The following is a 17,600-nucleotide window of genomic DNA, read 5'->3' as shown; positions in this document are numbered from 1 at the left end:
CTAATTAACTATATGTACTTACTATAGGGTTTATGGTAGGATTAGTGTTTGCTTGAGGATTAGTTGCATGTAATTATGCATAATTTACTTTTATTACTATTATAAGTACGTACATGTAACATATGTAACAAGGACACTGTAAAATAAAGTGTTACTGTAAAGTTTTGTGAAATCATAGACTAAAAGTAGAGTATTTGCTCGTAGTACCTGGAACAGCATTGTGCGATTCTTGTCAGCATCAGACGGCTGCACATTATTGGGCGCGCTAGCATGTCTCCTCCGTGTTGACCCCTTGCCCGCCTCTCTGGGCTTTTTCTGAAGACCGCCCGCCAGGCTATTACAGCGCGTGCGTATCTCCTGCTGCTCCCCAAAACCAGAGTCCTCCAAAATGCACTCAGGAAAGGCCACTCGCAGGCTGCCCGTACTGGAGGAGCTAGTCATGTCCCGTTTGTCCGTGTCCAACTCAGACTCTTCCTCAGTCGAGCTGGGTTCTGCCTCGGGTTCTTCAACTTCGCAGAGGGAGGAGCTTAGAGGGTTGTCGCCCATGATGAACTCTACGGGGGCCTCAGTGGAACTACGCTGGCCGCTGAGGAGCCGCAGACGCTTGCGTTCAATCTCATGTTGGCGAAATTGGTCAATGCAGTCGTCAATCAGAGTGGAAGGGGCTTTCTTGTGGTTGACAGTCACTTTTCCACAGTAAAGTACTTCGAACTTCTGGGAGTTGTAGAAAGACTCGTCACTCTCTTGCTTGGGCTTGCTTTCCTCCTTAAGTGCAGCCTTGGACACCTGTCTAATGCTGCTAATAACCTCAGGCACCTGGGGAACAGGGTAAGACTAAGATTAGATCAACAATAAAAAATACTAAATCAAAACAAAAAGGCAAACAAGGACAAAACTTCCATAAAAAGGCTCAGTGGTTATGCTAAACTTTTGCAGGGAGACATGCAGGTTGCATAACTAACTAACTACGTTCAGCCCCTGAGGAGTCAGTAATACAAAAGCCAAGGCAGACTAACGATATCAGAAAACGAAACGGCTAAGGAACCTGAGTGTACATTAAAGAAGCCAAATGGATATAAATCTATGAGACAGGCCTCTTTTCTGGTATCTGATACTACTATCGATCATTTAGAATGAAACCTGGAGCTATAAGAAAACAGATCTCTGTTGTTATATGCCTGAACATAAGTAGGAATCTTTTGAAACTAGGAGCAAGAGGTTTAAATATAACATTGGTTAAAATAAGCAACACTATACACATATCCCCATAAAATACTCAGAAATCTCAAATTTTATCTTAATGTATAAAAGATTTTCTTTTTCAAGATCTAACACTCATGTTTCAAACAGCTTAGAAACTGTCATGTAGAAAAAAAATCTGGGGTTGGACTGATAAAGTTTTGTGAGATAATTCTAAGAAGTTTGTAAGAATGTTCAGTAAGTGCAGTTCTTGAAAAATAGGGCTGCACAATATATAGAAATTATCGAAATATCGCAAATGTACATATCGCGATATGCATATTGCAATGGCACGCAATATCTGAAGGGTTTTAATAGGCTACTTCAACATTGTGAAAAGTGTACGTTTTAGGTCGACACATAGCAGAGAATAGACTGGGCACACGACTGTTACTTATGTGACTTGCTTGACGTTAAAGAGTTATTAAACGCAATAACTTGCGGAAAAACAACTCCTTGCAGTCTTGCACTGTCTTGCTGTCTGACACACACTGAAACATGCACACAAGTCGCCTCTCTGAAAGCGTGTGATCCCTTCACTTCTGTTTCGTGTCTTGTTACACACTCGAACTGTCAAATACACACAGAGTTATGTCAAAATAGAGGTCTTGATGAGTATTCATGTAAACACAGTCGGTTATGCTTTAAGTGAACAATATCAGTTGGTGAAAGAAACCGAATGCGTGTCAATAGGATCTGTAAATTAGGTCTTAAAGTGACAGCCTGCTAATACAGTAAACCTGCCGCTGTCTGTCGAACAACAAAAGAAAAAGAGAAAATCACTCTTGGATATTATTTTCTCATTCTCAGATATTTGACATTTTACATAAGTACATCTTTTCTTAAGATGAAGATTTAAGACATGTTGGAGGCTATTCATAACTTTAAGATGTTATTTTTTATGTTTTTTAAAGAACATTATTTTCAGGAATTTGAATTCTTACGTTTTGTCTTTAGAGCAATCTTGAGGAAAAAAAGAGAACATTCAGTAACCCTGTAGTCAATAATTGTATCCCTTTGACTCATCTTTGATCACCAAAATGACACATTTAAACATGTTTTTTTTCCTGTACAGCCTTGTCTCATTTAGTATACGCAGATTATCCCCACCTTCACTCACTCACACCAGCTCAGAGACCCACTCTGTCAACTTTTACTGAAGTTACTGTAGTAAATGCTGCACAATGGTATTGCTCTTTAAAACGTAGGACACATAACGGTAATTATTATGATTAGTCTTTTGCTTGACTATGTTATCAAACAGCTAATAATGTGTTGCTACACAAACTATGCTCCTGTTTGTCATCTCAGTCTGCCTTCTAAAAATCAGCATCCTTAGAAATGCTTTGACCAACTTAGAACATCAGTGGAGAAAGCCATATAGTCCATCATAACATCGTAATATACATCATATACATAATTCACTCGCTATATTGCTAAATGTACATGATTTTTTCATATCAACAAAGATATACTGGGATAACCTGGCTTCTCTTGAGACTGCCCTGATTTCAAACCGCGTTTTTGAGACACGTTTTTTTTTTAAACCCAGCCTGATCTGCCGGCGGTTTGATTTCGCCCTGCAGCTCAGGCTGGAAACCTGTACATTAATTTATCCTGCTTCTGTTACAAATTTGCGGGAACCAATCACAGACTGGCTTATCCACCTGGTGCACAATTGGCAGGTTTAACACAATGACGGATAGAGAAGCGATGGATCGGTGCCCGTGTTGATCACGCCTCTTGTGGTCTGATTGGTTGAAGGACTATCCAATTGCGTACAGAGTCATTTGAATTATGCTTGTTGATCACGCCTCTTGTGGTTTGATTGGATGAAGGACTATCCAATTGCGTACAGAGTCATTTGAATTGTGCTTGTTGATCACGCCTCTTGTGGTTTGATTGGTTGAAGGACTATCCAATTGCGTACTACAGAGTCATTTGAATTGTGCTCATTGATCACGCCTCTTGTGGTCTGATTGGTTGAAGGACTATCCAATTGCGTACAGAGTCATTTGAATAATGCTCGTTGATCACGCCTCTTGTGCAGTAGAAAATACATAAAGCAGACTCCCCAGACCAATGTTCAAACTTAAAAGATTGAGCTTGGTCTGGTGATAGCCAGCAGGGCTCGACATTAAAGTCCCTGTAAAGTCAAAATTAAGTATGTGTTCTGAGTTTGTCAAACCACAGAAGAATGTGTTATTAACCACCCAGCCAAATTTGAATGATAAAAAAAGTCGCCAAGTAAATAAAATAAGCTATCAAAATCTTGAAAAAATGAGCGGTATTCTCTGCTCTCAAACGCTGGGGGCGTGTCCGCTAACTGCGCTGAAACCACGCCCACTCGCGGGAAAGCTGCCGCCGCCTCAGTCAACTGTCACCGCTACAGCCGGAATGGATGCTCCTAGCAGCTTAACACTTGTCCGCTTGTCCGGGACAAGTGGATTTTTTGAAGGGACAAGTGAAAGAGAATTTTACTTGCCCGACCAGACAAGTAGCCTGATTAAAACGTCAATAACAAAAAATAACTCGAAAATAACTAAAATATCGATGGTGGATAATAATATAACAGACGGTAACAAGGTTTCACTGCTGACGCTCTTGCAGTCTCTCGATGAGAAATCGAAAACAAACGAGCACAGCTCACACAGATTAACTCAGTTAACACACACGGTTAAAATTCTTTAAACAGAGTTTTTATATTTATAACATATTATACATTTTAAGCAACATCAAACGACCAAGAGTGCTGTTTTCCTGAATATCATCAAAAATGTGACACTGATTTCATATGACAGTTCCATTAACAATTAATTAACATTAAGTCACTTACATTTTAGATGCAATATTGTCTGTTTCCAAACAAAGATCACAGCAGAACCATAACGCATCTCAAAGCAACAGCATGTTACTGAATGAATCAGCGTTTTGAATGAATCGGTTGAATCAAAGATTCAATGACCTATTCATAAACGACTGCCTCATTCTTGAATGAATAAACTGTTTCAACGAATCGACTTAATGATTCACTCATTAAGACGGTCACCTGTCGCCACCTACTGGCAGTTTAGTTTCATGTTTAAACATGCTTTCCAACATTTTTGTTGTTGTTGTACATTACATTTTTTTTAAACAATCTCATAACATTATTTAATGCAGTTATAAGCCATCAGTCAATTATTTAATTTGATTAACAGCCCTATAGTGTCTTATTCTAGTTTAATTTATTGATCAAATTTCAGAAAATAAAAGGAAAGCTGAAGCATAGCCTATATTTAATAAGATTAGAGAAAAAAATTCCCTTTATAAAAATATCACAAATATGCTGATTTAAACATGTCAAAGCTGATTGAACACTGGTGAGAAATTTGCTTCAGAATAAATGATATATTACAAGATTTTTTCGGGACAAGCTAATTTTTTACTCGGACAAGTGAAGGACAGATTTACTTGTCCGAAGGACAAGCACATGAACAGGCTTAATGTCGAGCCCTGGCCAGGCAAGTTGACTTATGAATTTGCATGTGGTTTGTCTTAAAGTATATTAAAAACACCACATACACATACACAACATTAAAAACTTTCCACCATAAGGGAACTTTGAGAATATTTTGTACCCCATAAAACATTACTCATAAGTTAAGTAGACCTACATTCTTAAGAATGTTTTGTGAATCCAAATCCCAAATTTTGCTAAAACACCTTTTTTGGAAACCTTGAGATTTTAATTATCTGTTTGATTAGACTCCTCACTGAAAGCCATGGGACAATAAAGAAACTGATTTACAGCGGCTTGGGTTTAGAACACTTCCCATAAAACAACCCATGCAGTTACAAGCCATGCAGAGTATGAGTCCCTTGTAACGCTTAATTTAACTTATTACGGGAAATAAAATATTTAATTTTACAAATGAAAACATGACATTAATTATATTCCGCAGCTTTATTGCATTTAGTCACAGCTGCGATCAAAAGAAACTCATGACACATGTCCCAACTGTCCATATCCAAATCTGCATTCATGCTTTTCAGTTTAAAACTGGTATATTAACTGGTTGCAAATGTCATATATACCTCAAAATATATTACTCCCGGGGTCTCTTGTGCCTTTTCTTGACTTAGAAATGTTCTGCCTTGTCTCTCAGGCTCAAGTGCATACAAGGTTATGGCAACGTTAAATAAAGCTAATTTACATCAGCAAGACATGTCTTGTTTGGGAGAATACAAAAAGTCTGGTGAAAGAATTGGGCGTAGTGCCAGCAAGACTCAGAGGTGAAACGAAATGAAGCTCCATAGACTTTAAAGAGCTCAGACTAGACTGGAAGAGCGTGCTTGGCTGGCCTGATCTAGATCACTACCATAAGCCTGGTATAAGATTAAATTCTGAGCTGACTCAACATAAACATTAAATCCCTGAAGTTACGTCCAGGGAAAACAAACAGAAGTAGAGAAAATTATGTTCTAACAAGAATCTGAAATGGTTTAATGCATGCCATTGAGTTTACTTCAATTAAAACGAGACACACCAAGCTCTGTGACACATTAACATGTTGCACAGTCAGTGCACAGAGCGCAAAGCAGTAGCGTGAACAGGAATCCTGTCGATATAAACAAATCTTCCAGGAACTAAAGCCCTGTAATGGCCACAGAGTGCTTGCTGTATAAAAATACAAGGCGCCATACCAAGGTCACATGGATTACTTGTTCAAGGCAGTAATAGAGAGTAAGTCAAACATAACTGCAGGCTGTGCACACTGGTCTATCTCTTGCAAAGATAAACATAGTTATGCTTGACAAATGTGTTGAAACTCATGAAAACTTTCACATTATAGGCAGACATCTGCAAAGGATATTTGACTTGTTGCTTTCCCATGTCACACCCATAATATACATCATCTTTTTATGGGATATCAGGAACAACAAACACCTAACATACCATAGTAAATGTCAACACATAATTTGTTATAATATGTGGCTTGTTGAAAAGAGATGTGCCATTACTTTTTGAACCAATCAGCCTTCATTTTTTGCCTAGTGCGCAAAAACCATTGAAGGAGGGACCTGAATTATATATAGAACCAGAATATCATATAGAGACTTGAGGTTGGGAAAGTAACCATCCAGAAAACCTTATAAACCACATTAAAGTCCACTCAGAATGCCTTAGCAACCACATAGCAACGCCCTGGCAACCATCCAGAACAACCTAACAATTTAGCAGCGAGTTCTACATGGGTACATTTTCTTTACTTTGCAATTGGTTTTATGCAATTGTTGCAGGCAATTCACAAGTGAGTCAGGAGTTTATAATAAAAACAATTAAGACCTCTGTGGTCCACTACACGTCTTTCAGTAAATATAGCTCAGTTTAATGCAAGCATTTCATTGAATCCCCAAGGCAAACTGGTGGAAAAATCACGGTGCAGCTGAGAGAAAAGGCTCCTTGAGATCAGGAGGAAAAGCAAACAATCATTCAAGCGATCGTCTGCTGCAATGGGCTGCCTGTGTAAGCGGCACAAAGGGTGTGGCTGCTTGTTTTTAACTGACGAACGACTTATTTCCTAGGAACACACAGATTTCCAAAAGTCTCCAACTACCTAGTTTAACCAGCCTGAATAATCAGCAAGACGGAGATTTTTAAATCTGATAGTGAAAAGGCAATGCATACTAGTGCCGTTTTGAGGTCACATGCCCAGTGAACAAGAAAAAGAGCAACAAAACCATTTATCTGCAGCAAACTTCGATGACCTCAACAGGCATTAGTGACAGTGTTTAAACCCTTAAATGGTCTGAATTATTCAACTGCAAGATGATGCTAGACCCCCTTTAGTCTAATAAATTATTTGCACTGAAACAAATATGTAAGGATGAAAGTAAGAGGGTATGACAAAAAAACTGTTTATTATACTTTTCATTAGTGTTTCCATTATACTTATCATTTAGTGTTTCAAGGTCCCTATTAAGAGTAACCACATGTGTAGTACATCAAATTAACTACGAACACGTTTATTTGACAACCAGAAAATGTCCAAATACTTGTCGTTATTTTGAACAGGATTATCTTCTTTTATCATTCAAAACACAATGCTTTTGTGAAGCATTTTGGCATTTATAAATAAATGGCACTAGGTTTTATTGGCTGTAACCAATTTAAGTGCAGCTAATTGTTCATATACTTTTTGGGTCCACGGTCCACAACTATAGCTTTAACGTATGACACAGAGGCTTGATACCAGATGATAAATTTAAACCTCTTTGATTTATAAATCAAAAGCTGTGGGATGAAAAATAAATTAAACTGGGCAAACAAAGAAGCGGTGATGAGAAATTCCTGCTTTTGACGAAATTCAAATCGACTGATTAGTGCCCATGATCCTAATTCACAAGGTTATCAACATTTATGCTTTCAAGATTTAAAGAAATGTGCAAAATCCCACCAATGTGCTGCAATGACCTTACATTTTAGGAATGCTTAGAATGCTGTTTAAAAACTAAGATATAGCTAAAACGCAAACAGCACTGGATTCTCATTCTCCGGAAACGACCAGTCGACCCACATAACATTAACAGTGAAAACTGAGAAAAGAACACTGAAAGATGATTAATCTGAACATTAATAAATATATTTATATTTACAAAACAGCCCTAGACATATGCACAAAATATTTTTTTGCGAACCCCCAGCAAGTTTGAAAAATCCTTACTTTTAATCCACATTAAAATATTGATCATCCATAGGTATAATTTAGCCTTCTCTACAGTACCAAAACACAATGCACTAGAACAGGACACTCATGTCACTGGTGGTCACTTCTTGTACTGAAAGCAGATTGGCATGACATGGAGTCATTCTAATTATGAGTACCAGGAAGACCAACTAAAAGGTATTCAGGGAAGCTGGATAAAGTGGGACACTGTACCATATTCCAAAACTCTGACTTGGAGGTCTATTAGATCCTGTGCAACATTGCTTTTGCTTCACACTTTGATGACCACTCCAAACCTCAAAACAAATAGCCTCGTCTTAAACCGCATAAACAATGCAAAATTTTTGCTTGCCCACAGCATAAACACACTGCTGTTTAATCACAGATAATGCTTTCCTTTCATTTCTATCAGTATAATGAGGCCAGGCATCTGAGTGCACACAGCATATCATTATGAAAAGTAGCATAACCTTACTTTGTTGCCCTTACACTGGGTGGGCTATTCCACGCTGAAGGTGGAGTTATAAATAAGGGACCAGTGGGTTCCCCCACAGCCTTCAAAGTTGAACTATGTCACTCCACAGGCATCTGGAAAGGACTGATCAGGCTGCATTAAGACTAGGAGATATTTATATGCCAGACAAATCCGTATAGTGCACGGTAGCACTTCAAAATGCCAGCAGCCATCTTAAAATGTGAGCTAAGACACATTCCTCATGGACTATCTAGCACGTGTCGCTATTTTCTTGCATAACATGACGGTGATGTATGCATGTTGCCTCTGGAGCTCAACATGCACTCACAAGAGGAACGACACCAAGAAGAGAAACATTCCCTCCCTCACATTCACTACTTTTACCTTTGAGAATGTAGTTTTACCTTTGAAATTGTACAACAATAGTATAAATAGCATACATAATGTGGCAAGTGCACAAAAAGGTTTCTTTTCAACTGAAATTCACAGAGAAACAAAGAGAAATGCATAGCAAATCACTGCCTATACACGTATGCACAAATTCATGTTTCACCCAAAACAACATAGTGCATTGAACAGGCTTCTCAAATATAGCTCAGCAGCAGACTAACATTAGGGTTACATTACAACTAATCCTTAATCAATACAATGTAACAGAGATCTGAGATGTAACTGCAGTGCATCATGGTTATTATTGTTGTTTCAAGGAATCATGACAGAGAGCAGAGGAGCGGGTCGGGGTATTTCAATATTCTAAGTGTGCATTGTCTAGATGATCTGATTAATCCTTCCTCTGCGTGTGCTAGGAGAGATCTGACCGGTCTTTACATGATGCTCTGTAAATCTAATTCCTCTGGCGCAACGGTGCCCTACATACTAGCATTTATCCAACTGACAAAGACCTGTCAATCATACAGCAGACTAAACGTCAGGGTGCATTGTCCCTGGCATTGTAAATGTGTGGCATGATCCATTATCTCTGATGAAAAAGTAAGGGGGGTAAAGGATGGAAGATTGTTTATGTATACACAAACTACAAGACATTTGGTCAAGAGGCAGTACCGACCTAGCCTGACAAGCTAGACCCACATCAAGATGTTGGGTCTGGGAACACACCATTGGCAGGGCTCAATCCAAGAGGCGGGATAAACAGTTGTCTTTCAAATTCCCTCTGCACGTAATAGGATAGCGCTACAACCAACCAGAGCAACAAGGAAGGTGAAGCAGAGCTAATTAATAGATTAAACTTTTGCTGTATCCGGTCGGCAAAACTCAGAACACATCTTCCTTTTTAAGAATGACTTCAGTGCCGTTCTTTGTTCTTTTCTCAAAGAAAAGCTTCGTCTTCCAGAGTTGCGGCCAAAGCCGATTCGAAAGACTGCTGTTGGAAAGCTTCTTTGTTTACAAGTTGCACGCGGAACCGCCGCAACTCTGCCGTCATTATGTTAAGCCCGCCCACCGACTGTGATTGTGATTGGCCTGACTAGAGTTTGGTTTTTCCAGCTCGCAAGCCAACGGAGAGTTGCTAGACTACCCTGGCTGCAAATTATATTTGCTGCCGCTAGGGTGCGTCTAGCTTTCTAGACTAGTACCGACCAACAGCGGAAGAAACTTCTCACATAAATTCACATGAGAATTTCAGGGCAGGTGATTAAGACATTTTTCCATTTATAACATCTGCACTGTGATTGGCTGGATTAGTTCCACCTTGCCGATGCATTGCACACATTACAAGATCACGTGGCGATAACATCAGTTTTGAAAATACTGCAGGGTCTGTAGAGTGGTTCGAGTGACTGTTCGAGTGGTTCAATGACGTCGATGACCTGCTCGAATCTTGGCCGCAATTGGGGGTTTTGTTGCGGACCTTGGAAATCTGTCGTGACAGCAAAGTCCAGACAAATGTCGTGTACTGTGAGCTTGCCTTAAAGGTACCCATCTAGGGTGGTATGTCCTGGTGCTTGTTTAGATAGATAAATCTAACAAGTCTAACTCTAATCCAATACCCTGAAAAGGTTAATTACAAAATGAGGTCATTTACCAATAGACCCAATATTTATGAGTATATAACTTTAAATAAATATAAAATATATAAATAATATAAAAAGTTAAAAAGGGATAGATAGATAGATAGATAGATAGATAGATAGATAGATAGATAGATAGATAGATAGATAGATAGATAGATAGATAGATAGATAGATAGATAGATAGATGATAGATAGATAGATAGATAGATAGATAGATAGATAGATAGATAGATAGATAGATAGATAACCAGTCTAATCCCCTGAAAGGGTTAATTATATTTATATATATTTATTTATAATATATATATATATATATATATATATATATATATATATATATATATAACAAAATGAAGTCATTAAACAATAGAACCGATATTTAATAATGTATTTAAGTTGAAACGGTGTTAATATTGAAATAAATAAATACAAATGATGGTCAAATATGCCATTTATTTGTATACCGATAACAGTCCGAACCCCAGAAAGTGTTGATTCATTTAACTAACCACTGTAGCCTAACCTTGAGCAACAATTAAACATAACATTTAAAAGCTGAATCAGTGACTAAACATACCTGATTTGGATCACATGCTTTGAACACATGGCATGCCATATCAGACTCTGGGTTCTCTGGTTGACTTCTGATAAGGTAGGCAAAATAAGACAGATCATGACTATTGTGGATAAACCTGGATACAAACTGTGCTTTGTGCTCGAATATGAACACGGACGGGTTGCTGCTGTTTGCGGGCACGCAGCGGATCAGAGGGGGCGAAAGACACAGCTGAACTTCTCTGGCCTGTGTGGGACCGGACTCGTTCTTCTCACTTTTCCTCCGGATCTCCGCCACCAGCCACGGCAGCATGGGCAGCGTGGTTCGCCTGTCCAGAGACGACCAGCCCATGTAACAGAGCGCAAACCTCTTGTCTGCCTTTTGCTTACTGTCATTATTATTATTCCCTTTGCCATCCTGTCCCTCCATCTCTCCAAGGGCTCCGGGACAAAGACTTTAGTTGCTTTGTGCAAAAACTCTGTGCCTTTATACCATTAAATGTCTAACCGGTCAGTATTAAGTGAAAGCAGCTGAAAACATCTCCTGGCGCGTTAATGGTAATGAATCACTCACGCTTTAGTCAAATTTAGTCGTGTGTCCTGAAGAGCTTAAGATACAATAATACTGGCTTTTAAGATGCACCGAGGCTTTTATTCCAAGGTCATAGCACTGTTTACAAATAAAAACATCCACTCGAAGGGTCTGAGGGCTCGAAAAATCCATATATGAAGTTAAACGATTTGCTTCTTCAGTGTATCAATACACAACTGCTTGAAGGACTGCGCGTGTTATTCCTGCAGATTTCCCGAGTCCCGCCGCCTCAGATTGTGGACGAAGCCGCGGACAAACGCTTCATGTGTGAAGCTGTAGATCAGCTGGAGTCCTTTAAAGTCACTGCACATCACTTTTTAGTCGTTATTGTGTCATTTAACGGCGTTGTAGAACAGAGAGTGCTGTTGTTCCAGGAGGAGTGGCCGCAGTAGCCATATGAGAGGCGTTCACTTGAACGCGAGCGCGCGTGTGTATGTGTGGATCTCTGGCTCCCCTGCATCTTCAGGAAACACAGGGCACTGGCCTCACTGAGGAAAGCAAGTGAACTTTATTCATGCTTGGGATATATAAATAGTTTAACGCTTTAGAGCTAGTTGTCACACTTAACACTGCTCTGAATTATGTGCTATAAAGCTATTATAGGCCTACACCATTGTTGCCCAGCTGCTGACATTTTATGATAACATGCCCTAGTTGTGAATATTGATGTATACAACTATTTGTCCTAATGACACAATTCAACCTTGTGGTGGAGTGCACTTGTTTATCAAACATAGGTATATTCAAATTTTAATATTGAAAACACAATTCACTAAAACGTACAGTTTTATCAGTTTTTTTAAATTGGGGCTTGTCGCAACATCTTACAGTATACATTACACAGTATATGTCCAAAAGACAGACCAATATAATAAAATGAACACTAAAAGTTTAGTCAAGAGAGACTTTACTGTGGACAAAGCAGTCTTCACATTTCTAGTAAATAAAGGTGAGGTTCAGGGTGTGTTTAGGATGAACATGTATTCAATGTGAATTAATGTTATCCTATACAAGGGAAGTTTCATTCAAGCAATATTGGTTAATAGTATTAAGTAATGATTTTGCCAGTATAGTGAATTGGATACACATTACATAAGTAGGCTACTGACAGGTTTGAAACATATGAAACTGTACTTTTGCACAAAAATGATACAATATACTCAGCATCGCCCTCTGCTGTCTCTTAAAGCTATCATGGAACTTGATGATATAGGTTGCTCATATTGCATACGATGTAGTATACAGTCAGTGTAAACTGTCTACCCTTCATTTCAAAGACAGTGGCTGAATTCGAAATAATATGTTTCCATACTTCTCTTACTATTTCTGCCAAAATAGTATACACCCTGGAGGGCCAGTGCGCTGCAGAGTTAAGCTCCAACCCTAATCAAACACACCTGAACATGCTAATCAATGTCTTCAGCTTCATTAGAAAATGGCAGGTAGGTGAGTTTGATCAGGGTTGACTTGGAGCTAAACTCTGCAGCGCACTGGCCCTCCAGGGCAAGATTTGAATAACCCTGCACTATACTGTAGAAATAGTAAAATGAATGCTATTTAGAAGTACACAATGCTGCCATCATCAGCTCTCCGTAAGCAGACCATTATTTTTGAGCTGTAAATGTCATGTGATTGCTCAAGCTAAAAAGAAAGGTCCAAAAATCATCTAGCCTACAAAAATATAATGAATTTTTATTTAATCAGAAAATATTAAAGTTTATATTAAGTTGTGAAAGTCTTTTCTTCCTTATTGTGACGTATATCCTAGTGAAACGGCTTCTCAAACAAGAACAAATGTAGGGCAGGATTTGATTTTGTCCATAGGGAATTGATTGGTTCATTGTGAGTGACAAGTAGGTTGTCCTGTTTTCGCGCCAGTAAGCACATTGCTTTTATATCACAGTCTAAAGACCCATCTGAAATGCTGAACAACTTGAATTATGAGATATTGATTTCAGAGCACAAAGGTCAACTGAGGATCTGCGTAATACAATTCAATCTAATTCAACTTTTTACCAGACTCAAGGTCCATTAGAATAGAAACATACAACAAACAACACAAAATTACATACAATACAAAACATTTAAAAGAAACAATTGTACCAATACTATCTCATAGGTGACTGGTATCGTTCCACACTTTGCTTATGGGTTTAACAACAGCATAATAATAGCATTCTGTGAATTATCCAGCTGACATACATTTATACATCAAATTTATCAATAAAGCCATAAGAGTTTTACTCTTGACATACAAAATAGATTACTTGCACTGCTCCACCTCAGGGTTTTTCCCCCCCCAGTATAATCCTCATAGTCATTGTAGGCAACCTGAAGCTTACATAGGCTCACTTTAAAAAAATAAAAAAAACTTAACTCACAAAGAGCAGTATAAAAAAAAGTACAATAATAATTATTATTTGCATAATTTTAATTTATGTTTCATGAAAGGATTTGTGGTGAATTAAAGGCTGGTGAATGAAATAAATTGAAAACACATTTTTAAAGAGTTCTCTCGTACTACTTTTTTCAGCCATTGAGTGCCCAGCTTAAAACAAGATGCTAAACAAGAAGCACCACTCCCAGATGAATATGAGACATGTAAATGTAAACCCATCAGAGACCCACTGTAGCTCATCATCGCATATACCCTGTAAGAGTTTTCGTCTAGGTAAAGGTTTCAGGCCTTTAGAGAGTATTCAGGCCCCTTGAATAATTTCTCTCTCTCTTCTGTGTTGCAAGGTCACACTCAAACATATTCAAATGGGATCTTTCAGCTAAGACAAAACAGCAGATCAGTTCCACTGTCAACAAGACAACGAAGCTGCCAAAATTAGATTTTTGAAAAAAAATTATAAATAGGTCCATTGAAAATAACAGGTCATTCAAATGATTTTTTGCCAAAACCAAATTCAACATATCCCTCCTGTTAAGCATTGTGATGTTAAGCATCGTGATTGTGATGTTAAGCAGGTGCAATGCATTCAAAAAGTCTATAAACAAATCAAAATATTGGTTCAGTGAATACTTTTATTGAAAAATATTAGGAGAAATTCATGTTCTTGAATATCAACTCAAAAGCGTTATTTGAAAAGGGGAAAAACAGTTAATTTATGTTCCTAAAGGCACCGTAGACAATTATGAAGATCAATTTTAATGACAAATGGAAATTTATTTAACACCATAGGACATCTTCATATGTCTTTATTCAGTGCTAGTATTAAAGGAATAAAAATAAGAACAAAAATCAGTGCAAAATCATTAAACTGTTAAATACTTCAATGTAAATATTTAGTCAAAGACGGAATGGTTCAGAATCACTGCTGCAAATCACATGCAGAAAAATATTAAACAGTCTCTAAAACGGAGGCCATTTCCTTGAACTGCCTGTGGAAGTTCTGAGGGACAAAATAACAGAAAGATAATTAAGAAGTTTGGTAGTTCAGACACTTCAGATGGTTTAAAATGAAATTAGGAAAATGCATAATTCCATACCTGGAACTGCTGTACGGTCATCTCAAAGGATTTATATGATACCTCCCCTGACGTGTCCGCAATTTTCAATAGAACAGAGATGAAGGAAGAGTTGAGGGATCGGCAGGTATCTGAGCTCACTGCCATTCCAAGCTTCCACTGGATATCTACAAGCTAAGAGTGAAGAAGCTTTGATATCAACAACCTGAGAGAGAATAGCGACTGACCAATAGCGACACTGAAAACAGGAATCATGTGACACACCTGTCCAATACTAGCCATTGTCAGGACCTCCTGCTGTGCATGTAGAAGAGCACCATGCTCAGTCCAAAGCTGGTGCACCAACTGTAGGTTTGCTTTGGGCCATTTACTGCTGCATTCAGTCAATTTACTGACCAAGACATCTGCACTGAGATTGCTCTTTGCAGCTAACCTGTTTTAATACATATTTATCATAAATTTAATTGCAACACAAACCAGTCGAACAAGCAAAATCGACATGTTCCAGAAATATGTATTCACACAGGGTTTAAAAATAAGCCTGTTTTAATTCACAAACGTTTACATCAATGACATTTTGTCATTTGAAAGATAATACCGTACCTAAAATAGTATAACATCAGTCTTATAATATCTTGAACAGCTTTCTGATCAAGGTTTATCCCAGCTCTTTGAAATTTCTGAGGGAAATAAAAGCATTTCAATGACATAAAAAGGTACATGCATGCTCAATTTACAATATATTGAAAGGGATGTAATTTTTGTGAGCTTACATCACAGGTTTCAATCAAATCTACTGATCTGCTCTGATCCTGAAGATGGACTAGGATCACCTGAAGCTGGAAAATGAAAAGACTAGTGTCAGATCGGCAGTCTGAATTAACATTCAATACCACATCCAATAACTTGATGATATATCTTATATCATAACTTAATAATATGTCAGTATGTACTTGTGAAAAAACGAATATTTTTCTTCCCATTGTACATGACCACACAATGTGATGTCAATCGTACCGTTTCTGCAAACAAGTCTGTTGGGAGCTTTTCGATTTTTTCGACCACACCATCCACACCTGCAATAAAACATGCAAAATGTTACGAGTAATCAGAACTATATGGTTAATGTATTAACTAACATGAACTAACAATGGGCAATACATTTATTACTGTATTTATTCATTCAAAAACTTTTTTTACTGAAGTTATGTTCACAGTGCATTAACTAACGTTTGCAACTTTTGATTTTAATAATGCTATTAGTAAATGTTGAAATTAACATGAACTTAGATTAATAAATGCTTTGATAGTATTGTTCATTCTTAGTTCTCGCTAACTAAAGTAGTTGACTAATGTTAACTAATGAAACCTTATTGTAAAGTGTTACCTAATTTATTAATGCTAAGTTAATGTTTAATGTAATGTTTCTTTACACTTGTTACATTTTGTTTGGTGTAAAGTAAAAAAGGCATCCAGTATTATACAGTATTAGCATATCAAGAGTTACAGAGTTAGCATATCAATATTATATATTTGATACAAATTGCAAGAAAATGGTAACATTCCACCCACCCGTTGACAGCTCCAGTCCTAACATCTTCGTCAACTATCGGGCTATTTATCATAAGACCACAACATTAAAAAAATAACAGCCGAGTCTTCGCGGTGTTTTGTCAAAGCATAGATCAATTATTTCTGTCCGTTTAGCCACTTCTGTAAAAAGGAGAGCTCCAGTCCGGAAGTGATGAACTGCATTGAGAATTTCCTTCAAAATAATAGTACGACTGTTGGGTAGCGTAATCAAGAATTAATTGAGCAAAAGGAATGATTGAACAAAACAATCGTAAAAGTTTTGTATATTTTTAATGTAGGCCTATGATTTGTAAGTTGTATATTACAGAAACATCCTAACACAGAACCCTACCAGTAACCCTACCCTACCTGGTAATTTCACTTAGGAAATATAACTTTTTCAAATCTTAAGTAAACAAAGTATTAAGATAAGAAGTTCCTGTAATACAGCTCCTGTGACCAGACCCACATTCCTAGAATACAGCTTTATAAAATAATTTATACATTGATAAATTGGGTTTTATGGTGTTACTTATAAAGTTTCCTGTGTCACCTGTGTCTTTGACCCTTTTATAGCTTCCCCTGAATGTTCCAGACTCTCGTCGGTAAATCTCTCCATTATTTTGAGTGACAATCATTTTAGACGATTTGCAAAATGAAAAATAATGAGATAATAAAAAGGATAAATCTAGCTCAAAAGTCAAGTGTCAAGTTCTCATTTTATCTTATCTAATATCTTTTTTAAAAGCCTACACAAAGTATTAATATATTTTCAAGGTCATTTTTTAAAAATCCCATAGTCATAAATATCAGGCGTTACTTACTATTTGACCTCAACAATAAGTGTTTTTTTAATTTAAATAAATAAATAAAAAATTTATATACAATTATATATATCTTACTGACCTTTGCGGTCTTGCCATATGACAACAAAGCCGTTCTAATGCCTTATT

The 17,600-nt window shown here is 37.5% G+C and overlaps 3 protein-coding genes across 5 annotated transcripts in view; 1 reads left to right on the top strand and 2 right to left on the bottom strand.

The window, feature by feature from the left end:
* Positions 1-12,034, bottom strand: part of tbc1d4 (TBC1 domain family, member 4) — a 40,095-nt gene extending 28,061 nt beyond the window's left edge. For all 3 annotated transcript variants that reach the window (XM_079822322.1, XM_079822323.1, XM_079822324.1), the window contains exons 1-2: positions 11,032-12,034; positions 208-816 (exon numbers count right to left, since the gene is read on the bottom strand). In XM_079822322.1, the coding sequence (XP_079678448.1) occupies positions 208-816; positions 11,032-11,439 (1,017 nt within the window). In that variant the 5' untranslated portion in view covers positions 11,440-12,034. The remainder of the gene's footprint in view (positions 1-207; positions 817-11,031) is intronic.
* Positions 1-17,600, top strand: part of piga (phosphatidylinositol glycan anchor biosynthesis, class A) — an 882,343-nt gene that overhangs the window by 657,607 nt on the left and 207,136 nt on the right. The window lies entirely within an intron of this gene.
* On the bottom strand, positions 13,121-16,819 carry commd6 (COMM domain containing 6). The gene is made up of 7 exons (XM_079822321.1): positions 16,648-16,819; positions 16,093-16,151; positions 15,849-15,914; positions 15,679-15,755; positions 15,340-15,508; positions 15,097-15,249; positions 13,121-14,999 (listed from the first exon to the last, which is right to left on the bottom strand). Exons 1-7 carry the CDS (start codon positions 16,670-16,672, stop codon positions 14,949-14,951), a joined length of 600 nt encoding a protein of 199 aa, XP_079678447.1. The 5' UTR covers positions 16,673-16,819; the 3' UTR covers positions 13,121-14,948.

Source organism: Gobio gobio (assembly GCF_949357685.1).
Source record: "Gobio gobio genome assembly, chromosome: 7".
Lineage (NCBI taxonomy): Eukaryota > Metazoa > Chordata > Actinopteri > Cypriniformes > Gobionidae > Gobio > Gobio gobio.
This window is presented reverse-complemented; position numbering and strand designations above follow the sequence as displayed.